The sequence below is a fragment of the Paroedura picta genome, chromosome 6 (genome assembly GCF_049243985.1).
Source record: "Paroedura picta isolate Pp20150507F chromosome 6, Ppicta_v3.0, whole genome shotgun sequence".
NCBI classification, from domain to species: domain Eukaryota; kingdom Metazoa; phylum Chordata; class Lepidosauria; order Squamata; family Gekkonidae; genus Paroedura; species Paroedura picta.
The window spans coordinates 93,896,251-93,923,455 of NC_135374.1; the positions used below are offsets into that span (position 1 = coordinate 93,896,251).

At 43.1% G+C, this 27,205-nt stretch overlaps 2 protein-coding genes and 1 long non-coding RNA gene across 12 annotated transcripts in view; 2 read left to right on the forward strand and 1 right to left on the reverse strand.

Annotated features, from left to right (window-relative positions):
• The window catches only part of CARS2 (cysteinyl-tRNA synthetase 2, mitochondrial), a 50,288-nt gene extending 28,403 nt beyond the window's left edge, over positions 1-21,885 (forward strand). For 2 of the 7 annotated variants that reach the window (XM_077343764.1, XM_077343763.1), the window contains exon 15: positions 1-1,324. In XM_077343764.1, the coding sequence (XP_077199879.1) occupies positions 1-44 (44 nt within the window). In that variant the 3' untranslated portion in view covers positions 45-1,324. Of the gene's footprint in view, positions 1,325-8,525; positions 10,814-21,665 lie in introns of those variants that run through there. The other 5 variants (XR_013232137.1, XR_013232138.1, XR_013232139.1 and 2 more) reach the window with 5 other exon arrangements.
• NAXD (NAD(P)HX dehydratase) lies at positions 1,191-26,191 on the reverse strand. 4 transcript variants are annotated; one of them, XM_077343758.1, is made up of 11 exons: positions 23,174-25,852; positions 20,736-21,110; positions 16,230-16,380; positions 13,731-13,776; positions 13,077-13,165; positions 11,252-11,360; positions 6,721-6,771; positions 6,544-6,648; positions 5,685-5,805; positions 3,819-3,939; positions 1,191-3,701 (listed from the first exon to the last, which is right to left on the reverse strand). In XM_077343758.1, the coding sequence occupies exons 1-11, from the start codon at positions 23,811-23,813 to the stop codon at positions 3,551-3,553; spliced, it is 1,959 nt and encodes a 652-aa protein (XP_077199873.1). In that variant the 5' UTR covers positions 23,814-25,852; the 3' UTR covers positions 1,191-3,550. The 4 variants fall into 4 exon arrangements, with proteins under 4 accessions (XP_077199873.1, XP_077199877.1, XP_077199875.1 ...); XM_077343762.1 differs by lacking the exons at positions 20,736-21,110; positions 23,174-25,852 and adding an exon at positions 26,042-26,191; XM_077343760.1 differs by lacking the exons at positions 20,736-21,110; positions 23,174-25,852 and adding an exon at positions 25,897-26,078.
• Positions 25,999-27,205, forward strand: part of LOC143840342 (uncharacterized) — a 16,699-nt gene continuing 15,492 nt past the window's right edge. Inside the window, exon 1 of the long non-coding RNA XR_013232141.1 lies at positions 25,999-26,424. This is a non-coding gene — a long non-coding RNA (uncharacterized LOC143840342). The remainder of the gene's footprint in view (positions 26,425-27,205) is intronic.

Consider the following 27,205-nt stretch of genomic DNA (forward strand, 5'->3'; position numbering starts at 1 on the left):
GACAGAAGTATGACTTCTACGTGGGAACTTGGAGAGCCCATTAAGGAAGTAGGGAAGAGTTGATGCAAATGTGGAGTACAACTGGACTGATCAATACTGTGGAGATAGCAAGAGGTTCAAAGTATCTCTGCCTTGAATTACTAGACTTCCGTATCAAGCTCTTCTCAACATTTTCTCACATTCTGCACTTTACATTTAGAAGACTGGTGCTTTCTGGAGCACCCTGCAGATCCATTGTCCATGGTTTTAGGTCGTCTTGGTTTTGAAATCTTTCAGACCTCTTCTTATCACTATCAGTTGTGGAGCTAAGCCGCTTCATCAGGGATCTCTTGAACAATAAACTCTTGGGGAAATGACCACCACCAGGTCCAGAGAGAACAGCGGTAAGTTACTTATGTTCATATTAGCCAGATTTTGGGGAGCCATTATTTACTTTAATATGACCAGAACCCCCTCCCCAGAGGTTGGTAGCAAAACAATGGGTTTCATTACAAATATATTTGTAATACAGCAAAAAGCGTTCCAAACAAGCTAGATGACTATTTAAAAGTAGCAACAAACCAATGTGTGGGAGATCACCTATGAGCACTAGTTACAGCGCTTGAGATGTCATCCACAAATATTAATTCAAATTTAATTCACATTTCATTTTTTAATGCGGCATGGAGAAGCAATATTAAACCTGCTACCTTTAGAAATCATTTTTCCCCTTTGATTACAAAGGCCCTGTGAATGTCCAGAAAACTATTACACGGCATAAGTGATGAGAGGACAAGTCAGCAGCCAAGAATCTGGACACTTTTCATTAGCAACATAAAGGTGGAAGAAGAAATGCACTCTTCCCCACTACAAATCATTCAACAGGATTTACTGCACAAGCTGTTCACATAAAAGTGCCAACGGTAGACTGGGAAAGTCCAGGGTATTTATAAAGATGTGAAGCTGAAAATGTGTTCGATGTTTTCTATTGTGAGGAGACAAAATTCAACACAGATGCTATTTGTATAGGTGTCTTGCTTGCAAAGTTGCAGTCTGTTATTAACAGGCCTGAATCTTTTAACCTATACATCAAATAGCTGGCACAGTTGCCCCCTTTATAAGGTTGTTTTTGACCTTGATGAAATTCATATGTGAAGTGTAACATGGAAGAACTTAATCTTGACTTTGAACACAGAAAACGGGACAACTGCTTCATTTGCCAGATTTTTATTTCTTCTAAAACTGCTACATCTTCAGATTGTTTCAGTTGTAAAACCTTTATACACTGATGAGCCACATATTTCCAATTTTTGTAATACCATTAAAACAGGCAGATTCAACTCTACTGGCTGTCCAGATACCAGTTTGACAAATCCAAGATCTTATATGGTTTCCCTGCAGGTATAATTTTAAAGTCTCCTGCTCTATATACTAACAGCTCAATTTTAAATGACAGTGACTTTTTCACAAGGCATTGTAATGCTAGCAATGTGGGCACCAATTTTATTTGAAATGAGCCAGATTTGTGTTTTCCCTTCCTACATACGGGGATGTCTCTGCTCATACCCAAACATGGGGACTGGAGAGGTGCAACGAGGTCAACTATTTAGGAGCCTGTGGATACTGAATGGGAAATGGAGTATGCCTGCAGCAGGAAGGGATCGTGCCCTGGGATATAGCCTTGCCATTAAGCATATTCATATATTCAGAAAGGACATACTGGATGTATCCATGGGCTGTACCACCAGAAAAAGGAAGGATGTGTTGTATTGGGAGAGGAGACGATCATCCTACCTGCATAGTTCACAAATAGGTACCATGCCAGGTTGTTTTTGGAGGGAATGTTTGAATTGGTGCTCTGAACATTGATGGAAGTAAACACGGGGAAATGCTTTCTATAAAGACAAATGTGTTCTGAGGTAGTAGTCACAGTGCATCCAAAATATTAGTCGTGAGCACAAAATAAACTGATGCGAAGTTGTCACCTTCATTGCAAGCAGAGCCAAACCACTCTCAGCTGTAGTAGATCTGAGGAAGATATAATTGCCTATACAGCTGGGAATGCTGGCTTACAGCTAGATTGTAGACAAGCGCTTGTAATCCTGTGCATGCTTACTTTAATTCAGTGGGGCTTACTTCTGAGTAAACATGCATAGGATTGGGTAGCAAGTCATTCAAGGGAAAAATATTCCACCAGGAAATAGTGCATAGATCCTACAAAAATAAGTTTAAAACTAAACCCTTAGCAGCTAAAACCAGTAAAAAATACACCTAGAGCAGCTATCGTCCTTCCTCTTGGTTGCTTGTGCTGTCTTTGTATATAAAGGTATTAAATGCCATTATGTTAAGGAAAAGTTGATACAGCAGATCTTTGAACAACCTATTTCTCTGAGAGGGGGCTAACTGTTTAGTGATGTTACATGACTGAAAGCAAACCTTTTTGCTGTCAATCTCCAGTTAGTCAATGCTGGTGGTTTAAAAAAAAATTACATTTGTGTGTCATTGAAACCAACAACTAGAGAAGGCTTTATGCTAATATAAAAACCACGAAGAGCCCACTCCATCAACAGCTTCTGTGTACAGACTTTATCAAATGTGCACAGGTGCTGTTTATGGTAGATTGTTTCCTAAGCCTTTTAATAAAAAACCCTGAATCTTTTTATCTGGGTGTGCCTAGTTATCTACATGGTCTGCAAATGATTTGGTTTCATGTTCTAAACTAGCCCTGAACAGTAGACAACGCTTTAATACATTCTTCAGCTAAATAAATACTACCTTGCATGCCAAGTTCTACAGATTCCTGAACTGCTAAAGAGACTAAAAAACCCCAAAACAACCCCACAAACATTGGTGATACCCATCCCTTCTTCCATTGTACCCCCAAAACAGGGAGTTATAATTGGTGCTTCTGTGCCAAGGATTTGATTATGGCAACTGGCATGCAGTCCCTGCTCATTCCCTTCTAAAAGCAAGCACAATCTTTTTGCACAATTAAAACCTGGCAGGAGTTCTAAACAAAATAGAGATGGCATTGTTGCTGAGCTGATAGAAAAATATGATGACACATTCCAGCCACAGTAAAAGGTCTTTAAAATCCCATTTATTTCACAAAGTGACAGTGCAGTCCTAAACAGAACTGCAACATCCTAAATCCCTTGAAGGCATTTAGGTTGCATAACCTTGTTTAGGATTGTACCATCAAATGCTTTTCCTTACCGTTAACCAGATTATACCCTTTTATCAGGTGCAGTTTTCCTGCTGCTACCAGTTAATTATTGCTCAATAATTGTGAAATAGAACAGAGGGAAATACTTTCAGTTTTGTTTTATTATATTAATAACTTCTGCAACTACAGCTTATTTAAGCTGGAAAAAAACCCCACCAGTATTCCAAACGCTTTAAAAAATATCTACAATTCTTCTATCTTTAAAAATTAAAAAAAAACAACCCCCTACTTAGTATACCAATATTGCTAACAGCACTTGAAAAAGGGTTCATTCTGCACGGATGTCTGAACATAGTTTCCATGACTGCCCGCACTGAGTGTTCCTCCTCCTCTGTTGCTTTGGTTTTAGGTTTCAAAGAGTTTATTGAAGGCTGCTCCAATTTCTAAAACCATGTCAGAGGCTGTCATAGATCGTCCAAATTTCTGGAAGGCTTGGTTGTTACACTGCCTTGTAAGTGAACATGCTCCAAATGCAGCCACTAGAAAAGGATTTTGACTGAAAACAACACAAGAATCTCAGTTAAAACAGGCGCATGCATATCCGCCCCGCCCCATTTTCTAGGAATTTAAAACCCCTTAAATGATCCACGTTCAGTATACAATGGCACCTTACTCATTTGTTTTTTCTGGTCCAGCAAGGAAGGCCCAGTGTGTTAAGACTCCAAGAGACCCTGAGAGGAGATCCCCTTGTCCGCCACACCTTCTGCTGCTTCCTTCATGGCTACATACAAGCACTATGAGACAAAAACAGTGGGATATATTTGAGTTTTTTTAACAAAAACAGCTTGTGAACAGTAAGATATGTGCTATTCTCCTTGTTCATATAAACTCAGACCTGTGAGGGTTTTTATTTCTAGACTTGTACAACTTTTTACTAGTTTTCCAACATTTCCTGTACTTGAGACGTGATCACTAGGGGTTGAAGAGTAGGCCAACTGACATGAAACAGAGGCCTAATTGGGCAGGTTATGTAAACTGTTTTGCACAACAAGAATTTAGTCTCTAATTTCCCCAGATTTAAGATGCTGCCATGTTATCTTTGCCTTTGCAAAGATTCATTATTTTTGCATTTACAAGATACCTTTATAATGCTTACTACCTCTTCATATTCTAAGTCGCGAGCTGCATCTTTCATGTATCTAGCTATGTTTGTTGCAACATTGCTTTTCAAAAGGGAAGTTGCTGTAGTAATTTAAAGGCTAACTGGTCCATCGTGTTAAGAGCCTAAGTAGGCAATAGTTAACATCAAATAGAACTCTGCAAGCACTTTGTATTTTGTCACTGCATGTATATTATTATTATTATTATTATTATTATTATTATTATTATTATTATTATTATTATTATTATTATTATTATTTTGTTCTTGTATTCCACCCTTCCTTGGCCACCAAATATCAAAACAATTAGTACATATTTTTAATTTTTAGCAAATATTATATATGTAATCTAACCTGATTACATATACCGTATTTGCCGGCGTATAAGACGACTGGGTGTATAAGATGACCCCCCCAACATTTCCACTCAAAATACAGAATTTGTTACATTACATTACAGTACTATGGGCAGCTATGTCTTTCCCAACTGAAGTGCACCCGGCGTATAGGACGACCCCCCCACTTGGAGGCATGTTTTTCAGTGGAAAAAAGTAGTCTTATACGCCAGCAAATACTGTATATCTAACCTGAAAGTGTCCCAAAGCAGTTTACAATCGCCTTTCCTTCCTCTCCCCACAACAGACACCCTGTGAGGTAGGTGAGGCTGAGAGAGCTCTGACAGAAATGCTGTGTGATGACAGCTCTGACAGGACAGTGATTAGGCAAAGGTCACCCAGTTGGCTGCATGCGGAGGAGCAGGGAATCAAATCTGACTCTCCAGATTAGAAGCTGCTCCCCTAACCACTACACCTAGCTTTGATCCTTTTTGCAATTTAAAATCTTACTGTGGGGTTAAGTGCATGGATGGTTTGGTTAATTGGATGGATTCTCAGGCAGGGAAGCCAGCATCTTCTTGATGTTATTTCTGGGCCTCAACTGTAGGCCTGGCAGAACATCTCGTGTCTAAGGTCCCTGATCTCATTAGATAGAGCATTCCACCAGGCTAGGGCCAGGGACGAAAAAGTTAACTCCCAATAGTTACATTTAGAAATTTTTACACAATTGCCCTGCAATTTCTGCCAATCTAGCATATGATCACTTAGAAAAAACATTCCATTTTCCCTGTGGTAATTCACTATGAACAATTTTACCCTAGTGAGCAATAACAGTAATTTTAATAGACAATTAAAATTATTTAGATCAACTAACCAATTCTAATCATCATCATCAGTATTAATAAAATATCTATTACCCTATTTTTAATAATGTTACTAATCCCCAATATATCACATGTACCTTCAAAGTAATTATCCATTTTAAAATAAATTTCTGTAATAAATATATTTGCTGAGTCTTTGCTTTAAGCTGCAAAGTCTTACCTTTTTCTCCATCTGAAATGAGATCTCGCTCTCCTTTCTGAACAATTGTCACATTTCCCAAAGCTTGGCTGAGTCTGAGCACACACCCATGATGATCATTACTATCTACAGGGTCTCTAAGCTAAGAAAGAAAAAATGTGGAATTAAAGATGTAATTCAGTGATGTAAAAGGAAATCCCCCCCCCAGCATTCTATCAAATTTATCATTAAATTGTTTCTAGATAAACCTCTTGTAGAAGTCACATGCACTACTATTTATTTATTATATTTATATACTGACCTCTACGGAGGCTCAGGGCGGTTTACATGGAACGTATGAACAATGCATGAAACAATCCATAACATATGAATAGCCATAGCAATAATACTAATAATTGATAATGGTAACAATATAAACAATGTAAACAATGCAACAGTGCAAACAGGTACAGAGCGCTTTGGTGGAGTTCTGTGAGGGAGGGAGCAAGGGCCCTTCAGCTGCTGTTGGTTATACCTGGTCTCAACCAAATGCCTGGCGGAAGAGCTCCTTTTTGCAGGTCCTGCGGAACTGTTTAACTCCTCTGGGAGTTCATTCTACCAGGTGGGGGCCAGAACAGAAAATGCTCTGGACCTGGTCGAGGCCAGGCGGGCTTCTTTAGGGCCAGGGACCATTAGCTGGTTGGTACAGCTCTTTGAGGGGCATAGGCAGGGAGGCGATCCCTCAGGTACACTGGGCCCTGACCGCGTATGGCCTTGAAGGTAATTACAATGTTTTATGTTTTATGTTATTATGTTTTACTTGAACACAGACAATATTAAGTGTGGCTTTTTTCTTTTAAAATCTGTTATACAGTTGATACAACCAAAAAAGTGAACTTACCACAGCTTCATATAGTCTGCTAAACTCCATAGCATTTGGAGTAAGAATAGCTCTAGGGTAACCCTGAATGAGAGAAGGCTGTTGGGCAAGAAGCCATAAACCATCCTGCGTGAGAAAGAAGCATTTAGTACCAAGAACACGATCATGCAAACAAGCTAACAAAAACTGAATACTTACAGCATCAATTACAATAGGGATGCCTTTGACCTTGGATTTTTCTATAATACCCTGTTTAAAAAAAAAAGATTTTAAGAATTGTTAATTCACCAGTGAAAAGAACAATTTCACCTTTAAAAACATACAAATACATATTAGTTTCAAAATGAGGAATATGAATACGGATGCTTCTAAAAAACTAACAGTTCAAAACGTCCTTTGTTTTCATATTGCTCAAAATATCTCAACCCTTTTCATCACAAACTTGTCCAGATTGAGGCAGCTACACATATACTTAAAAAAAAAATCAGGTCTGAATAGGAGGACATCGCCTTGCCTAACCAAAAACCCCACACATATTAAAAACATTTGTGAAGCCGTGTGGAGCATGCTCCAGTGCAGTATGGTAGAATATAAATAGTCATTATACCTACGGCTGAGAGCTTGAGAAATCAGCTGCTGCTATTTTTCCCCAATTAAAAATGCACTGTCCTTAAGTCTACTTCCTGCTCGGCTTCCTTCTGACTATCTTTAACTCCAGCAGACATGCAACTTGTCTTGTTTAGAAGCAAAACACAACAAAAATAGCAGGGCCATTCACTATGGTCTATAAATTCAGAGCTGGGTGAAAATAAAATAGGCAGGCATGGAATACTGGAGAGGCAGTGGCTGAAGCGGAACCTCTTGTCCTCTGGTTCAAACACCTAGCAAACTAGCAGTAGGGAGAAATTTAAATTACTTTTACAGCTAGTTGCTGCAGTTGTCCTGCTGACTAGAGCTTGGCAGGGGCTCATGGGAATTATAGTCCATGAACATCTGGAGGACCACAGGTTGACTACCCCTGGACTAGAGGATGCTGTAGGTTTATAAATGGATAGATAAGGAAGAAATTAAAACTGTTCTTTTGCAATGCAGATTCCTTTGCTTAAAGTACAGGTAAGACCGTCTCGCTCAGAACTACAAGTAGGCCATCTGCCAAAAAATGAGAGGAAAAAAACAAACAAACAAAAACCCATCATTCTTTCAGCTTCATTTAGTCTGGAAGACAGCCTCCTAACTTTATCTTGGCTGACATGGTCGCATGGATCCATGCTCATGAGGGAAGGACAGCATAACAATTAAATAAATGTTTAACTGTGGATGCCACACAGGTCCATCTTTAAAGTTAATTTGGATACTCCAGTTGGTACTGAATGCTGCACTGGCAAAACATGCATTTACTCCATTACCAGGTTCAATTCAAGGTACTGGTTATGACCTACAAAGACCTTAGTAGCCTAGGACCTACATACCTGTAAGGCAACCAAAGAACTATAACTCCTATACCTCTTATAGGAGGTGCAATATTTATATTTTACTTGTCTGTACAAAACTCCTTAGGAGACCTCTCAAGAACCACAGTAAGCAACTGCTAGAGGCACTGATGGTTTTTCATTTGGACTGGCTTGCAGAACACATTGTTACATGGGGGGAAATAGTATATTGTAGCATTTGTTTTAATAAGATCCCCCCCCGGCTAGGAATGTTGAAAAAAAATTAATTCAACTCATTTAGAAAAACCTGAGTCAGACTCTTTAATATTTGAATATTATTAGAATTAAAGGTAATTTCATTAAGAAATCTATTAGATAGTTATTTCTGTTGATTTCAGATGAAAACAACATGTTTTGCAGATATTACACCTTTAATATGAACCCTGAATCGATATGACTTGTTTTTACCCTCAGATTTCAGGCAAAAAGGAGAAAGCACCCCCCCCCCCCGTTTCTGTAGGCAATGAAAATTCTTGCCTTGCTGAACTCACTTCTTTCACTATTTCCCCCCAGGCCAACTTATTGCTCATACTGCAGGACAAAATACCCGTTCACCAGCAGAGCGCTGGAAGATAAGGTGAGAGGATGGGGTGGGGGAAAAGGATAGCTCCTCATACACTGTTTGTTTTAAGAACGAGGCAAACTTGTGTAGACAAGGTTCCCCTCAGGGCTAAAATGCAATGATTCTAAATACAGAACTATGGTAAATTGTGAATAATCAGTTCTCTCGTAAAGAGAATGATCTGTTGCAACTTAATCATTAATCTCTCTTGCATTTTCTCAGTGTGCATTCTTGCTGTCATTGCATGGAGGAGGGAAATCTTATATTTATCCCCCCACCACCTAAAAAACAACAATAGCAGGGCAAGTGAGTCTCAATTGCTGTTTTGCATGCTATGGTGATCTCACCCTCTTCCCTCTCTCACACTTAAGATTTTCGCCCAGCCCAAGGAAGAGACAAGATCACCCGCATATATTATAATTCTGGAATGGCACACAAGAGGCTTTTGAAAGTTCAAAAACAACCAAGGGATTTTATTTAGCTTGGAGGGGAAAGGTCAAGTGGAATCAAGGGGAGGATATATGAGGTGAACTCATAATAAAAAAGTAACTGTAATCACACTAAATTAAGATAACATGTTGCCAATAAGTGTTTTTTTTTTGCTTTTCTACAAGGTCTTTGAAACTTTGAGGCGAGAGGCTTGCTTTTCAGAGTCTCCTTATACTCTCAAACATAGGTTCCTAGGTTTCACTGACAGTTAAAGTTCAGGAGGCAGAAACATGCAGCCATGTTCCTCTTTTCCTGGACATGGATTAGCTATCTTAACTAAAAGCAATTTCCCTTTTCAACTTGAACGTGGGTCCTCGTTGATCCACCTACTCCTTCTGTCACATTCCCAGTCAGGGTTAAACTGCCTCTTCTTCAACTGTCACTTCTTAACTGACATTCGCCCCAGAATTCCATTTCGGCAGCCTGTCACACAAAGATTCTGAGACGTTGTGAGGCATTAACTCTTGATAGTCCATTCCTAGGAGTATGCGCCAAAACAACAATAACAACATGATTATATTTTGGATTTGGGTATTACTGAACCACCAAAATATTGGTATTTCCCACTATCTCCAAATCCCAGTACCAGTTCAGTATTTGGATTCGGTAAATATTCGGGAAAGCTGAATTTTTTCCGCTCTATTGTAGTCTATGGGAACCATTATAGTCAATGGCTTTCATAGAGTATAATGGAGAATTGATCTGGAGCTGGGGGGGATAACTTTTTGAGGTGGAGGCACCAAATTTGCAACATAGCAAACAATATCCCAAGTTTTTAAAAAAAAGATTAGACTGGGAGTCCAGTTATATGTATCCCCAAAGAAGGTGCCCCCATCCTCCATAGTTTCCAATGGAGGAAGGGGAAAGGCATTTAAAGGGAACATGGACTCTTTAAATGCCTTTTAATTCTGGCTGGACAGACATTTTAGTACTTGGAGAAAACTGAAATCAGTATCCACCTGCAAAATACAGGTATTTTTGTGATATATTTTGGCTTGGATTAGCTGAATGCACACCCCAATCCATGTATCAGTCGCTAGCAACATAAAAGCCATGCTATATTAGACCAGTGGTCCATCTAGTCCATCACCCTGTCTCACACAGTGGCCAAGTAGTTTCTCTGGAGGTCTAACAACAGGTCATAAAGCCAAGGCCTTTCCCTCAGGTTGCTTCATAGCACTGGTCATCAGAGATTTACTGCTTTTGAATATGAATGTTTCCTTTAGTCACCATGACTAGTAGCCACTGACAAGCCAATCTCCCATGAATATGTATATATTCTTATACATGCAGCCATCACTACAATCTCTGGCAGTAAATTCTGCATGTTAATCACTCAGTGACTATCACATCCTCAATTAGGTTTCTCTTTTCTAAACTGAATAGTCCCAGACTCCTCAGCCCTTGCTAATAGGAAAGGTGGTTGCCTACTTGTGTACTTTTTCTAGTGCTTCAGTATCTTTTTTGAGATGAGGCCAGAACTGCAATCAGTATTCTAAATGAGGCTACACTACAGATCTGTGCAGAGACATAATATTGAGTTTGATTTTTAGTCCTTTAATAATCTCCTAGTTTGCATTTTTTTTCACTGCTGCAGCACAATGGGTTGACATTTTCACTGAGCTATTCACTACAACTCCAAGGTCTTTCCCCCTTTCTTTTACAGCAAGTGTAGCCCCCATTAAAATGGGATTTTTGTTCTAGTATGTCTATAGCCCTGCCTGTATGCCAATGTTCAACAGAGCTTCTAGGGAGGCCCCTACAAAAGTAGGGCAAGAAGTCCTTGCTTCTTCCCACTTTTGTAGGGGCCTCCCTAGAAGCTCTGTTGATCTCCCATCTTCCATTATTTAAACATTCATAGAATTTAGAACTGGATTATTTCTGGTCAATATAAATAAGGTGAGAGATTAATTTCATCTCTTGGTTTTCACTGAGTTAAAAAAGTGCTTTCTCTGAATTTGGGGAAACTTACAAAAGAAGTCTTAAATTATGGCCTTTAAGGAAGTTACTATTTACTTGTCATCAATGGGAGGTTCACACAAAGGCCAATTTAACAACCATAGTTTTGCTGGTCTATTACTCTGCTTGATTTCCAGTTTAAATTCTCAATAATAGCTACCAGCAATGAACTTGCAACAGAAATTTAGCTTCAAAAACTCAGCAGGGCCAGTACATTCAAAATCATTACCTTGGCATTCTCAAGTAGTATGTCATCCCTCCCTAATCCAGGCCCGATGACAACAGTGTGTAGTCGTGGTAACCACTTTTCTACTTCATGAATGGCATCAGGGCTGTCACTAAAGAAAGAAAAAGGTGCACCAAGTGGCAATTACCACAGCAAGTATACTGCAAACAAACAACCTGGAACAAATTATACCATTTTTTTTTCTTAAACTGGTACCAAAATAGGTCAGTTCTGTCTATACACGAAGAATCCAATTTGTTGTCTGCTTCCATCCCAAGAAGACATGGATGACTATGCTCCTATGATATGGACTGCAATGCATTCAGGTGCACTTCTGACAAACAAGAGAGTAAATGTCAGTCTGTTCCAAAATGGGTAATATTAGGGCTCAGCAAAGAGCTGAGAAGAAAATTTCTGGAGTGACCCCCCAGAGACTAAGTGCAATAACTACCCTAATGTTAATAGAATGCAAGGGAAGGTTGGCTAGTATTTTTTTTTTCTTTTAAAATACTGACAGAAGAAAAGAGGGAATCATGTATTTTAATGCTTTTTTGAAGGGTCAAGCTCCAATCGATACCTTACAGGCACCATATTTTCCCATATTTAAAGTAGGAGTTAAAGTAACAAATCTCTACCTAAAAGTTTGCAGACATGTAGGTGACAATTACACACAGCACGTAGGCACATTTATAGGTGGAAAGTTTTGTTCATTGTGGGGGTTTTTTTTGCCAATGTCACAGCTGATTTATGGCACCCTGCAGGGTTTTCAAGGGAAGAGATGCTCAGAGATGGCTTGCCATTGCCCTGCCTCCACATCACGACCCTGAGAGGTCTCCCATCCAACTGCTTAGCCAGGACCAATCCTGCTTAGCTTCCAAGACCTGATGAAATCAGGTTAGCCTGGGCTATGCAGGTCAGGGCTTTTAAGCCATAGCAAGGGTCTGTTTAACTAATCAGGACATATCACTTGGAAGATAACAAGTTGACTTGAGGCCCTGAGCATCCCTAATTATGGAAAGCAGTGACTAGCACTGCCTCCCACTTATCAAAAACAATTAAGAAATTTTGCTGTCAATATGGTAGTGTGGTTAGCGTGCTGGACGAAAACCTGGAAGACCTACATTCAAATACCCATTCTGGCAGGGAAGGTTGCTGGGTGACCTTGGGCCAGTCGCCCTCACAGCCTAACTGATCTCACCAGATTGTAGTGAGGATAAAGTAAAGGTGAGAATGGTATAAGCTAATAAAGACAACAAAATCTTGATAATCCTATAGTTGGCATGAGCTGCTGCAGCACAGAGACTTCACCTGCTACAATTAACACAGAATGAAATTATGATAAGCATGGTGGAATCATCACAGCCAATACCAAAAATGCCAGGTATATTGTGCTTATCTACCAGGGCCTAAAGAATACTATATTTTGGCCTGGTCTAATAGCCTTGAGTTAAGAGAATAGGAGTATCAGAACCATAGAATCGCAGAATTGGAAGGGGCCACATAGCGCATCACCTCCCTGCTTAATGCAGGATCAGCCTAAAGCATACTTGATAAGTAATATATTACTGTCCAGCCACTACTTGAAGACTGCCAATAAGGGAGTTCACCTTCTTAGGCAGCCGATTCCACTGCTGAACAATATGACTGAAAGTTTTTTCCTGATATCTAGCCAATTCTGGTCTACACTTTCTTCAGAATGCCACATAAGGGCTGGGACTCAGCTTCAGGTGGTCTCCTTGAAATGATTCTGGGGCCTCAACTTTGAGCTTACAAGTCATTACAAGTTTAAGGAGGTTTAAAGGAGAACAAAATATTCAAAGTTACTTACAGAACTGGATGAACAATTAGCTCTGGGCTGTAAGACTTTATTACAGTTGCTGCATCTTTGGTACAGAATACGTGGGACAGATCGGCACCCTAGGAGAGTTAACATAATGGTGATTCGAATAGTACTACACTAAACCATCAAGAACTAATTATTCATTCAATACCGAATAGGCAAATAAAAACAGCTTATGGCCTCCTAGCATTACGTACCACCTGGCAATTGCTTTACAGGTGTTGTTAGGTGCGAAGTCGTGTCCGACTTCGCACCTACAGATGACTTCACTAAAACAGATGTTCATAGAATATAAAAATGATCTTAGGCTGCATTCTCATCAGCCCCCTAAAAACAGCAGAAAATTACTTCAATAACTTCAGACAGACTGGGCATTGTGCTGCATAGAATAGCAATTTAAAGTTTATTATCAAAATGGCGACAAGCCATCTAAACAAGGTCTTGTCAGTTTCTATCAGAATATGCAGTTCTGATTCATTTCAATGGGTCTTAAATATACTTAATATTAGACTGCTGTCTGCCTACTGCTTGTGACCCAATGCCTAATACCATTTTCAGTGGGCTTATGTAGGATTATCTCAGAGCTGCCTAGTCGCCTAACTCTTGGAATAGACACCTCATGCAAAGATAAAAAACACCTACCACTTTGAGAGCTGAAATTGCAGCAAAATATGGTGCTCCTGTGTACCTGCAAAGGAAAAGGCGTAGCTTTAGAAGCAGATCTACTTTGGTATCAAAGCAGATTTAAGTAATTAAAAGATGATCTATCTCTTCCTCCTGTTAAGGACGTGCCTACTTTAAGTTTAGATGTTAAAACTGATGCTGTCATAACTGTCAAGTCTAAGAAAATTCTATGATTATTATCACTGCTGTGATAGTCTGCAAGCGATACACTTATTTCTTCAGCCAGCTTCTTTCGATATTTTGTTCACAAGGTTAGAATTTATTCATGAGAAGAAGAAAAATGGTTTGGTTGTATGAAAGAGCTGTCATAATTGCTGGTATCTTAGGACAAACATTGCATGACTGCATTTAATCTACTATACAGAACTTGAATGTGACCTTTCTGAGACACCAACTCTGGTTGTTCAATCAAAAGACGCTCTTTGCAGTTCAGCCAAGCTTTTAGATCAATGAAGCAACAATAACAAAATACACAATAAATCATGCTCTCTTAATATTATGCAATATTAGTTGTCTCAATATAAGGGACATATAATATTTAACAAAACTTATCTCACCTTTCTGCCCTCACAAAACAGAATAAAGCTTACATTCTCAAGGTTCTGGAGTTCTGCTAGCAAGACCTCTAAGGCTCCAGATTGATTCAGATATCAAGGCAGAACCAACTGTATGTTGCTACATAAATAAACCTTGGAGGGTTTGGTATGATTCCCAGCTGTTCCTTGCCCTCATGCTTTGATGGAAAATAAGAGTTTTGTGCAAACAGGCAAAGGATAGTCTGTGCTTGTGAACTAAGTTAGGATTCTAGCCAGCCTCATTAACTGCCTGACAAGGAGGAAGATATGACCTGGCTAGGGCGAAAGATTTATGCGATCTGAAGAGAAACCTTCGTCACAATGCCCAACCACTACTGCTTACTTGAGTGGGACATTTGATGGACTCCCTCTCATGGATCGGCTCAGTATCTGTAACAAGGGTCAAGTAGAGAACACAGAACACATTGTATCTGAGTGCAATCATATTTGCACAAGTGCATTAGTACCAACGCTTACAGAATGGCCTCACAACCTGAGAAAGCATTGCCTGCAAATATTGCTATCAGATACAGGTAATTTTTTAAGTAGCAAAATTTGTGTGGCTAGCTTTAAGAACTAGGAAAGATTGGGTCACTGATGTATAGCCATAATAGGTCCACAGAACGTCTTATGTTTTTTGGTTAGCAGTTTTTATCATACGTCTCTTAATCTTGTCTTTTGTTTTATATTTTAACAGCTTTGCTAGTTTTACTGCTTTTTATGGCTCATTTTATCCTTGTAAAATAGTCAACCGCAGTTAATACTTTTAAATGTTGACTTTTATGCGGGAGAAGTTTTAAGTTTTATTGTTGATGCATTTTTTAACCTTTTAATGTATTATCTTCCCTTTTACAAACTGCTATTGTATAGTAAATGAGCCTCTTGTGGTGCAGAGTGGTAAGGCAGCAGACATGCATTCTGAAAATTCTGCCCATGAGGCTGGGAGTTCAATCCCAGCAGCCGGCTCAAGGTTGATTCAGCTTTCCATCTTTCCAAGGTTGGTAAAATGAAACGGTAATGACTGGGGAAGGCACTAGCAAACCACCCCATATTGAGTCTGCCATGAAAACGCTAGAGAGCGTCACCCCAAGGGACAGACATGACTTGGTGCTTGTACAGGGGATACCTTTACCTTTATTGTATAGTAGTGCATCTACAAATTTGGTCTAAATGACCGTAAATAAAGATTGGATTGGACCTGGCTTATATGTGCCTGTACGGGAACTATTCCTGAAGTTCTTTCTGCAGTAAGAACTCTCCTCAGTACCACACACATGTTTCAGGAGTTTCCCTCCTTAGATTCAGACAAATTACCAAAACAAAATGAGTCACAGAACTGGAACCCTATAGAAAGTACCATTACTTTGCTTTGAAGCAAGCGGGACAGAAAGAGAGGGAGGTTCTCCCACTGGACAAGATAGTAGTCATCTGCATGGTCCTTCCTCTGAAGCAACTGGAACAGCAAATGTCTCCTGAATAATCTCTACCAGTGGAGTAGAAGAATATTCTTCTAGAATTCTAAAGACGGTGCAACTTAATCTTCTCCTCAGACTCACACATAACTAATTTGGTCTCAAAATTTGAAAAACTTTTTCATAATCAACTAGGAAGTTGAATCTGAAATTAATGCAGATGACTGAATATGACCTGTTAGCAATTCATGTGCCACAGGAATCTAAACAGAAACATGTACATGCAGCTTGTCAATGGCCACTTGGCCGGTCCCCTAAAGAGAGTAGGAACAGTCTTCCAGGCAAAGAAAGACGCTTCATAAAAATAGAAGACATTTTCCCCCCTTACAAATTGTTATGGTGCTATCAGTAAGTAAGTCAGGGTTGAAGACTTATTTGCAAGAATAGTGTATAAATTCCCTTTAACTTACTCTTGGCATCCTCCAACAATCCCTATTCGTCCATCTTGGCCTTTATGTTTTTTGGCAGTTAAAGGAGGAATAACATTTCTCACCAGCTGAAATATATTCTCCATATCCTTTATCGAATGTGCTTTGTGCACCGAGAATGATCTCTCTATAACTGAAAAAGAAACACAAAAGTTTGATTACACTACATTTAACAAGACTGCATTAACTTTTAACATGAATTCTGACATACTACCAAGAAATTTAAATATTCATAATTCTTAGCCATGCCTTTACAATCCCGTATGATGGGCACATTCCTAATTTTAAGCACTGCAAGCTATCTCAGTTGTTACTAATCCTTGCACGTCTGATATCAGCAACCAAACTAACAGGTGAAAGCATCTGTGTAACTTTGCAAACAGTGGGCCTGCATATCCAGACATTAACTTTCCATTCTCCTACAGTGGCCATGCCTGAAAGCACAGGATATATACTAGGAAAAAGCACATAGGAATACAATTTCCTCAGAAATACCCCCAGACTTAGTGTGGGAACCTGACACAGATTGTATAAATTATGCTAATCCTGTTATAGTCCTTGCCAGATGCCTCGAGCCTTCGGGGGGAGGCGGGGTATAAATATAAATATAATAATAATAATAATAATAATAATGCGGTAGCTGACAAATATCAGCCCAGGATTAAGGAGTCTGACTATCTTCTAGGGATTGAAGGGCTGGCATAGTACTTCCATCTCCATCCCCCACCCCCCAGCATAATTTGAAAATGCCCCAAGTAGTACAGAGGACACCCAAACAAGAGGGTATTAAGTAGTAGTGCGAACTAGGATTTCTGCACCTGGACTGGATTCCACTCCCAGCATTAGTAGTAGTATTGGAATAGCCACACTGGTTCTCTGCTCCCAATTTTTAAAACTGGCACTGTAGAAAGGGCAATGTGTGGAGGAAGTAAGGAAAGAAGTGAAAGCACGGTGGTGTCCTGTCCCTAATCTAAAAGGCATCTTGGGATGAACTGCAAACTGTAATTACCCCTCTCTTCATTTGATGCAACCAACTCCCACAACTGGGGACAAAGCACCGCGCAGGAGAAATATGCGCTGGCAAGAAGCATAGACTGGGTCTTAATCACTTAAATCTCAAACTGCAAATCAGAAAAAAAGATTAATGTTGCTGGGACACATTAATGTATTAAACTGTTGACATGCTTTATTCTAAAATGATGTTCTATTCCATATTTTTGCGTCTTAAAAAGTTCCCCCATTGGTGAACTTCATGTATTGTCATTCCAACTAAACATTCATAGTACATAATAGCTATCAAACTGTTGATCTCCGTTAGTGTTTCCCTTGAAAGCGAGGCTACCTACTTTAAAAAATTCAAATAGTGCTTGGTTGTCACTATCAAATACATTTAACAAGTAACACTAATTTCCTAGAGGAATAAAAAACTCTAAAAGTCAATATTCAACAAGGCAGTCTAATAATTGCAATTCCAACAAAAAACTCTTACTTCATTCTCAGTACAACCACACCAGTAGCAGACTGATATATACTGAGATACAGATCCTTACAGGTCAATAATTCTAGCTCATCATTTGAGTTAGAAGCCTTCCTGCAATAAAGCCATTTCTCTGCCACTGAGATTACATAACCAGAATACGGTTACAAAAACCTCAGAGTGTGACTTAATCTAGTTGCACTTTATTTTTTGGTAGAATGCTAAAAAGGAAGACTGGTCCTCAGGGGTGACAAGCCCAGTGAAAAAGGGACGAGCATGGTGGGTGGTGAAATCTCTCTGGGACTCCTTCAGGCTCTCTTAATGTCAACAGTGTGTGTTCTGATTCTTCTCTACAATCATGGGAATTAAAAATTTTCCGCATTTTCAAAACAGAATATCAACTAAAATGGGTTGGACTGCAATGAGGGGATTCAGTTTCTTTGCTCAGCACTATACATGTATTATTCCATACAGTTTCCGAAGCATATAGGATGGGCAAGATCAAGAAGCTTCTGACACAAGCATTTCTAGTTTTAATGAGGAGCCTAGCTTAAAAAAACCCAGAAGCAGCAATATAAGTGCTGCTCCTTTCTCCTTTAGTAGATAAATCACTGTGCTCAACCATATAGATATTTTCCAAATAATTACTGCTTTCCTTACCATTTCCCCAAAAAATATCAGGCTGTATAACTATGGCACAGGTACCCGAACAAATAGCTACTAAGTGGTAACAATTCTCAGTATAAGCGATTATGAAATCAGACTAATGCCAACCCAACTGAAGGCTTAAAAGTGAACTCAGCTGCCCCCAAAATTTAATTAAGGGCACACAGAATGCTCCATATAAATTATTTACCCTTTAGCACAGTTACTCTCTCACAGGCACAAAAGGAAGTTAAAGAATGGTAAGGAATGTGAGTTTTCTTTCCTCCTTTTGAGACAAGGTGTTTCAGCAAGCATGAGCACAGAACCAAAGGCCAACATTTACCTCAGATTAATGAACACCGGAAAACAAGCTAGTGCATGAAGCCCATTTAAACCAAAGTTGGCATCTATCAAATACACATGGTTAAACCTTAGCAACAAATGCAGAAACTTTCCTTTCTTCTCCTTTTCCTCAATAGTCCCTTTTTGTGCTTTCTCCATCCCTAAAACTGATGTTGTGGAGTCTCCTGGCACAACAGGGAAGTCAGGGAAATTTCCCCAAAATTTCTGCAGACTTCTCCCCAGTGCCATTTTGCCCATGAGACTCCCTTGACCTCCCTGTATCTGCTTGCCCATCTGGGGATAGCAAAGGGCTGCTGGAACAAGGGGAATGCAGTATCCACAAGAGCTTTCTGCTCATGAGTCCAGAGGATGCAGTCCACAGACAAAAATGGTTTGCCAAAGCCTTGACAAATACTAGTACAGTCCCCATCGAAATAGAACAGGTTTGTACCTGAAGATCTCTTCCAGTTTTCAAGTTGTTACTGAGACTCTCAGAAATTCAAGGTGACAAAACAAACAAGCCACAACAACCAAAATCTTTGTCTACCACTACTAATCTTGGGACTGCAAAACAAGACAGGAATAAACATGCAGATCACAAGGGGGTGGCAGCTGGGCTCACAGAACTTATAAGCACTCCACTCAAATTCAGAGCGTCCTTGAGTACATGTCTCAAAAATCTTGTCAATATGATGGAGTCTTGAAACAGATGGACTTGATATGGCCTGGAGGGTAAGAAGTCATCTGCATTACTGAACTCATCTCTTATCACTATACTTGCCTATGAGGACACGCACTGCTACTTGAAGGCCGCTTCAGGGTCATCTGTCAGCAGGGCTTGGGCAAAAGTATTACATTGCTGTTTAATAAAGCAGGAAGTGATGTCACTTGTGAGGCTGCAACCACAAGCCTTTACAAAAGGAAGATTTCACACTGGTGCAGATTAATGAAGACCTAAGAAATCGAGTGGGAACTGCCCAAAGATCTAAAACAGAATTTTTTTCACCTGATGTGAGAGAGCAACAAACTTATTTAAGTAAGGTTTGCGAGTATAAAACCTCACAGCAAGTTAGAGATCACAGTCAGCCAAAAAGCGAAGTATGCACAACCTTGACTGGTTTTACTTCTAACATGGTTCAAGCTGGATAGATTCAAATGGCTAGCCGTGTTGGTCTGAAGTAGCACAATAAAATCAGAGTCCAGTAGCACCTTTAAGACCAACAAAGATTTATTCAAGGCGTGAGGTTTAGAGTCTGAGGAAGAGTGCTTGCATTTGAAAACTCACGCCTTGAATAAATCTTTGTTGGTCTTAAAGGTGCTACTGGACTCTGATTTTATTGTGGTTCAAGCTGAACACTGTCAATTACGAAATCCAACACCCCCATAAAACACTAAATATTAAGCGATATGACTTATTTCCCAGGTGAACAGAATTTGCTTTTATGCCACCATGATCACTATGACGTAAATACTGATATAAAGGTAGAGGTATCCCCTGTGCAAGCACTGAGTCACGTCTGACCCTTGGGGTGACGCCTTCCAGCGTTTTCATGGCAGACTCAATACAGGGTGGCCTTCCCAGTGCCTTCCCGTCATTACCGTTTACCCCCCAGCAAGCTGGGTGCTCATTTTACCGACCTCGGAAGGATGGAAGGCTGAGTCAACCTTGAGCCGGCTGCTGGGATCAAACTCCCAGCCTCATGGGCAGAGCTTTCAGACTGCATGTCTGCTGCCTTACCACTCTACGCCACAAGAGGCTCATTCAAATACTGATGTATACTGCCACAAAGATAGACGTCTGTGCACTGTGTTAGAGTCATGTTCTATCCAAAAGCAAGTCTATAGAACAGCAAGACCTTCCACAAATGCCATGTTTATACAGGCTTTTATCATTCCAGTTTAACGTAATACAAGAGGTTTTGATTGTTTTAACCAATGGTTTTAAAAAAAAGAATTAATCAATAACAGGAATAAAAATACCAGCTACCAGGTCCAGATATCATTTATGCAACAGAATGAAGTACCTATGGGTGGAGATAGTGCTGCTGCCATAGAATTATAGTTAAAATTGTCTCCGTATGACCGGTGATATGATCTCTGAGAAGGATTGCTTGATATACACTGTGACCTTTGAGATACCGTAGAAGAAATTCCCGCCAACATCTGTCCCAACATCTGCAACATCTGGAGCTCTCTAGCATGCTCAGCTTCTCGCCGCTTGTCTTCGATTTTAAGCCGCTGCTCTTCATATCTGTAGAACTTCTCTTCAGTCTCCATGCTTTGTTGCAAAAACTTTTCCATCATTTTGTCCACTGTTAAGTTTGTGTGGCGTTTTTTTGATCTTTTAGTCTGAGACAATAAGGGCGATGAGTTGGGGTGAGCATTCATTTGTTTAAAACCTAAAAGGAAAGTAATTATTTTATATATTTAAAAAAGATGTTAAAATGTATTTACTTATGTCATTTCTATTCTACCTTTTTTCAAATCATTAACAATGCCCTTCTAAGTCACATTTTGATTAAGTAACCACTGCTTGCAAATTTTTAATCACGTACACATGCTTGTTAGTTTGAACCCTGAAATGCATTGATGTTTTCACAACTAATATATTCACTTCTTTATTTTTTATCCTGCTTTTCTCCCCAAGGGGGGACCCTTTGTGAGGTAAATTAGACTGTGTGTTTGACTGGTCCAAGGTCACTCAGCAAGCTTCCTTGGCAGACTGGGGATTTGATGCTGGGTTTTCTAGATCCTAGTATAACATTGTAATCACTACAACCATGTATTAGTGGATAGTTGTAGTAAAATTGGAAAAATGTGAATCCAAAGATTCTATTATAATTTCTAATAATCCTAAGGATTTTTCAGGTAGCATACCTAAAAAAATAAATGATCATATATTTATTTGACCTGTTAAAATATTTTAACAGCTCACTTTTGCTTGTGTATTACAGGCAATTACCTCATTCAGTACGCTTCCAGATCAGCATCACAAAGGGATCCAACTGTAAACATACCCTCTTTGAAGTTATTCATGTGTAAAAATAAGGGTTTTTTTAGTGCAAGTCAATGGGCTGAGGATGTCACTTTTAAAATCCAGATGTATACAAAGTGCATACACATGTGTACTAGTCATCATCAGATTAAAATAAAAGTCAAATAAAAACAAGGAACTATGTGCAAAGGGTACAGTCTTGCCAAGCATCTTTTTCAAAAAATGAGGCACATGCTCCTGTATTTACATATGTAAGATGCTTCCTCTACTTCTGTTTGTATATGAGAAATGAAAGAGTATCTGTGGAAAAGGCCTGCAGACTTATTATAAACTTCAAGGGTTGATGGGTCATGTTTAGACCTGAAAGGATTTTGATTCTTGATTCTCTCCCTATATTTCAGACTATATGTTTACATTTGCAGACAAAGAAACAGCTTTCCTCTTAAACCAGGATAAGTAAGTCTCCTTAAGAGAAAAGACTGGCAAGACAGTTTGGTGTAAGGGTTAGAATAGATTGTCAGACTAAAGCCTATAAGATCCAGGTTTGAATCCCAATACTTCCACAAAACATGCAGGGTGACATTAGGCCAGTCACTACCAGCTTAGCCTACCTCACAGGGCTGTTGTAAGGATAAAAAGATCAAGATGGCAATATTTGTGGGCTACTCTGAATCTCCACTGAAAGGTGGATATAATATCCTAATCGGTTAAGGATGTTTGCAAATTCTTCAAATGTGCAATGGGGCAAAGATTTGCTACAGCAGTAACCCTGCCACTGCAGAAGAGTGGGGAATTCTTCAGCTTACAATACATCACATATGCGGATATATTGCATGGGTCATTTACACATCACACCCCCTTAAGCAAATATTTCTATGTCTCATGGATGTGTATAAGAGGGTTTTTGTATGTAGACATGAGAGATTCACATGCATGCATACAAAACATTTCCCCCAACTGAGGCCTAGAATAAGTGAAAAATTAACATCTGCAGAACTCTGTGCTATTGGGACAAGTGCACAAAAGCCAGGCTACCAATTAATATGTAACAGGCATAGTTAAAAGCAGAGAGCCCCCTGATTCTAGAGCACCTATAAACTGAAGTAGAGGGAAGGGATGAAGGCAGTTTTAAAGGGAACTCTGCCTAACCTAAAGGAACATCAAAACCTCTCTTAACAGGATGGGAATTTCTTTCCCTATTGTGTGCAACTGAAAACATAGGAAGAGATTTCCAACCTCTGTCTAGATGGGTGAGGGGATGGGAATGCTTTTGCAGTGCAACCTTTCTCCCCCCCCCCCTTTCAGAAGCGCCTTAAGACAAAGCATTTCAAACGTGCATGTGTTTTGAAGCCTGAGTAGGGTCTCTGTAAAGGTGCAAATCAAGAGGCTGGCACTGAGGGTTGGGGAACGAAGGGGGGGGGGAAGGGAAGGTTAAACCCCCACCCACCCCACCTTTTAAAAACTCACCATCAGCAGGCGGCAGCGGGATGGCGAAGGGGGGACACTCCACTTTGATGGCGTGATCGGAGTAAGAGGAGCATTCCCCGGAGTTGTGGTGGAAGTTGTTGAGGCGGGGGTGGCCGAGCTCGCCGTCCTCCTCGTCCTCGTCGTCGTCGTCGTCGTCCGGCTCCTCCGGGCCCGCCTCCCGGCTGCTGCGCGGCGGGACGCCTGGCCTGGCCGAAGGGGGCGCGGCGAAGGCGGAGGGCTGGCGGCAGCCATCTGCCAGCGCCGCGGGGGTGAGGGGCCGCTCGGGCGCGCCGTGCCCGTCGACCCCGAGGCCCCCCGCTGCCGCTCCGGCGGCTTGCCTGCAGCTGAGGATGCGGTCCATCTCGTCGTAGTACTTGCAGATCTTGCGGGCGTGCCCGTTCTTCTTGAGCCCCTCGCGGGCCTGGTAGTACTGCCGCTTGAGGCCCTTGATGCGGATGCGGCACTGCTCGGGCGTGCGCTCGAAGCCCAGCTCGGCCAGGCGGCAGGCCACGTCCCGGTACACATGGCTGTTGCGAAAGTTGCCGTCCAGCGCGCTCTGCACGTCCGCCTCCCCCCAGATCTCCAGCAGCGCCCGCGTCTCCAGGTCCGACCACAGGAAGCCCCGCGTGTTGGTGATCATCCCGCCCGCCCGGCCGCCCGGCCACCGCGGGTGGCGGGACCGCAATGGCCGCGCCGCCCGCCCGCCCGCCCGCGGGACGCGAGGAGGAGGAGGAGGAGGAGGAGGCCGGCGGTGGGCGGAGAGCGAGGCGGGGGCGATTAACGCCCGCCGCCCCCTCGGCCCCTCCCGCTCAGCCCCTGAGGGGGCCCTGCTGAGGCCGCATCTTCCTGGCGCTCCCGCAGGGCCCGGCCGCCCCCGCAGCAGGAAAGGCGCCCTCGCCGGCCACAGGGAGCGCGGCCTGGCCCTTCAGCCCCGTGTGCGGCTGCCGCTCCCTCGGCCCCGGCGGCGGGAGCTCGGCGGAGGCTTCGCGGCGGCGGCCAGGCCCCGCTGGCGGCTCATCCCCTCACGGAGCCCGGCGGAGTGTGGCGGAGCGCCCAGCCGGCCTCCCTCCCCTTCGCCGCTCCCCGGCGGGCCGACACCGCGCATTGCGCTCGGTGCCCCCCGCCTCCTCCTCCCCCTCCGCCTCCTCCCCTCGTCCTTCGTGCGCGCACACCCGCCAGTCCCCCGGGCTCACGCACAAAGCGGCCGCTCGCATGGGCGCGCGTGTGAATGCTGGACGCGCCAAGGCGAGCGACAACGCAGCGGCGACGGGCAAAGGGGGCGAGCCTTCCTGCGAGGGGGGGCCGGCTGGGCAACGGGCCTCCGCCCGGGGAAGCAAGGAAGGAGAGGAAGGTCGCCTCACAAGCGGAGGGCGGCGGGAGACGCGTGTAGCGACGGGGCCCCGCGAGCTGTGCATGCGGCCATGCTGCAAGACAGCGGCCCGGAGGACCACGCCTCTGGGAATAACGCCAGCGAGGACGCTGCCGTGTTCGCCCGCAGGAGCGCAGCGACCCCTCAAAGACGAGCTCCATTGATTGCAGCAGCAGCAGCGTGCCTGACTCGGAGCCCGGCTGCGTCAGCTGCCCAGAGTGAGGCTCCTGTCAATCAGCCTTGCCTCCCCGGCTTCAGCGCAATGCCCCACAGGAAGACAGACGCCTAGTTCTCCTGCCAAGACGGAGCCCACCAAGTCCCTCCCAGGCGAGCTCGCCGCCCCGCGGCAGTCGGGCAGCATTAGAACCCAGCTCCCTTCTACCGGGCCCCCTCCCAGGGTGCAAAGGCGAGAATCAGCTGGCACTGAGGAAGAAGGCGGCGCGCACTTTGCACCTCTGCAAGGCAGCCGTCGGACACGCACATTCGGTTGCGTTTTAGAAAGGTGCCCGGTAAAACCATCCCCTCCGCTATTAGGGGGAAAAATCTATCCCTATTTCATCTCAACAAGTGCTGCCGCTCCTACATCAGACTTCACTTCACACTTAGCGCCCACAGCAGCATAGGGGCTAAAATCAGCACCAAAAATCACCGGTCCTGTCCAGGCGGCGATTTAACCCCCCCCTCCCAATTTAGGGTAATCCGCATCTGTGAATCGGCAGTGACAGATCTAACCTCGCACGTAGTAACGTCCAGTGAGGCCAGGCCAGGCATTCAGAGGCTAGCAGTCGCGGCGAGAGCCAGGGGCATCTACGGCCGGCCTTTATAACCGAGGGGTAGTTGGGTGTGCTTTGGGTTCCAGAGCTGTAATCCTGCGGGGGTGAACCTACACCCTGGCCTGACCTCGTTCGCTGATTACATTCTCCCCGATGCCAGCACCACCCACGACTGTGCAATACAATGAGAAGTTGCAGTGCTTAAAAAAACATTTACATTGTAAAATATGCAGTTAGGCCGCAGACTACGTCATCCTAGATAGACAGGACGAGAGCACGTGCCATCCATCAAAACCAGCCCATTCTCTTCAAGGGTTGCAAAGGCCACCCCGCCCCTCCGCAATAGTTTTTAAAAACCAGCCTCGCTTCTCCGCGTGCTGTTTGTGGAATCCATTTTAGACTGCTTGCCCGTCAAACAAGGTGCTGTGCGAGCAGACAAAAATGTCCGGGCTCCATTTTTTAAGCCAATACTTGGAGTTTGAGGGGTTTTTACATGTCTTGCGGCTAAGCCATGGCCCGCTCCCGACGACTCACGCCAGCCGGCCCGGCGACCAGCCCACGGGGGAAGGCGGCGTGTGTACCTTCTGCATAGTGGAGCCAGCCCATGATTGCCGCCGAGGCCAGAGCTACGAGCACGCAGGCGCCCCGTCCCCCGGCCATCCCACAGCAAGGGCCGAGCGCTCTCCGCGGCCCGCTCGCCACAGACGCCGCCCCGCACGCTCTTACCTCGCCGCCAGGCGGGGCTCGCAAGACCTCCCGCCAAGCACAGGGCCAGGCGGCTGATGCGCACCATCGGCGCCGCTTCCGGATCCAAGCCGAGGCAAAGGCAGCGCGCAGCGACACGCTCTCCCCGCCTCCAGCGGGAAGCCAATCCCGGCTGGCCTTCTCGCTGACTGACACGATGGAAATAAATAAAGCGCTGAGGAGGGGAGACGCCGCTGCGTGAAGCGGAGGTCCCCCGGTTGGGTGGGCGGTGTCATTGTCCGTGCCGTGAGCGCTGGTTTGGAAAGACACCGGCCGGGGTGGATTTGTCCCTCGGCAGGACGACGTGAATAGTCATTGGTTATATATTGACCATGCTGGTTTTCTGCATGATAAATGGTTAAGAGGTTGTTCCCAATCCTGATTTTTTAAAAACAGCAATAATTGTGTTTTGCCAATTCCCTTTATTCTTCTTGGGTGGCTTTTGCTGAGGCCTTGCTCTAAATTGTAGGTTGTACCTTTGCAAATTGATTTTGCAATGGTCCAGCTGGGGGGGGATCAGTTCCTCCACCCCCTTCCCTTAAAGGCAGGGGTAGTCAAACTGCGGCCCTCCAGATGTCCATGGACTACAATTCCCATGAGCCCCTGCCAGCGTCTGCTGGCAGGGGCTCATGGGAATTGTAGTCCATGGACATCTGGAGGGCCGCAGTTTGACTACCCCTGCTTTAAGGAGTGCTAATCCACTAGAAGGACTCCCTGGAGAAGAGCCTATTGCTGTGAGCGATTGAGGGAAAAAGAAGAAGGGGATGACAGAGAATGAGGTGGCTGGATGGAGTCCCTGAAGCAGTAGGTGCAAACTTAAATGGACTCTGGGGACTGGTAGAGGACAGAAAGGCCTGGAGGATCGTTGTCCATGGGGTCGCGACGGGTCGGACATGACTTCGCACCTAACAACAACAACAATCCACTAGAAATACCTTCTCTAATGTTCAGCTCAGCACTGCCTCTGTTTCTTGGTCTGGATGGCTTGTCCTCACAGCTTAACTTGTCCTCACAGGTTACATATACTCCTGTCTGCTCTTGTGTCATTTCTTTGGTGTCACAATTTGGCCTACTTCTTTGGGACTGGGAGGGACCTTCTCCTGAATGGACAGCTGTTATCACTACCTGCAATTTCATTACAATTAT

What these genes read in the sequence shown, in the direction of transcription:
- NAXD (XM_077343758.1), bottom strand. Translation starts at nt 23,813, where the DNA reads ATGATCACCAACACGCGGGGCTTCCTGTGGTCGGACCTGGAGACGCGG. An exon ending in AGCACTATCTCCACCCATAG is followed by an intron (nt 16,381 to 20,735) that starts GTACTTCATTCT and finishes TTTCTTTTTCAG; the next exon opens with TTATAGAGAGATCATTCTCG. An exon ending in ATTGTTGGAGGATGCCAAGA is followed by an intron (nt 13,777 to 16,229) that starts GTAAGTTAAAGG and finishes TTTCCTTTGCAG; the next exon opens with GTACACAGGAGCACCATATT.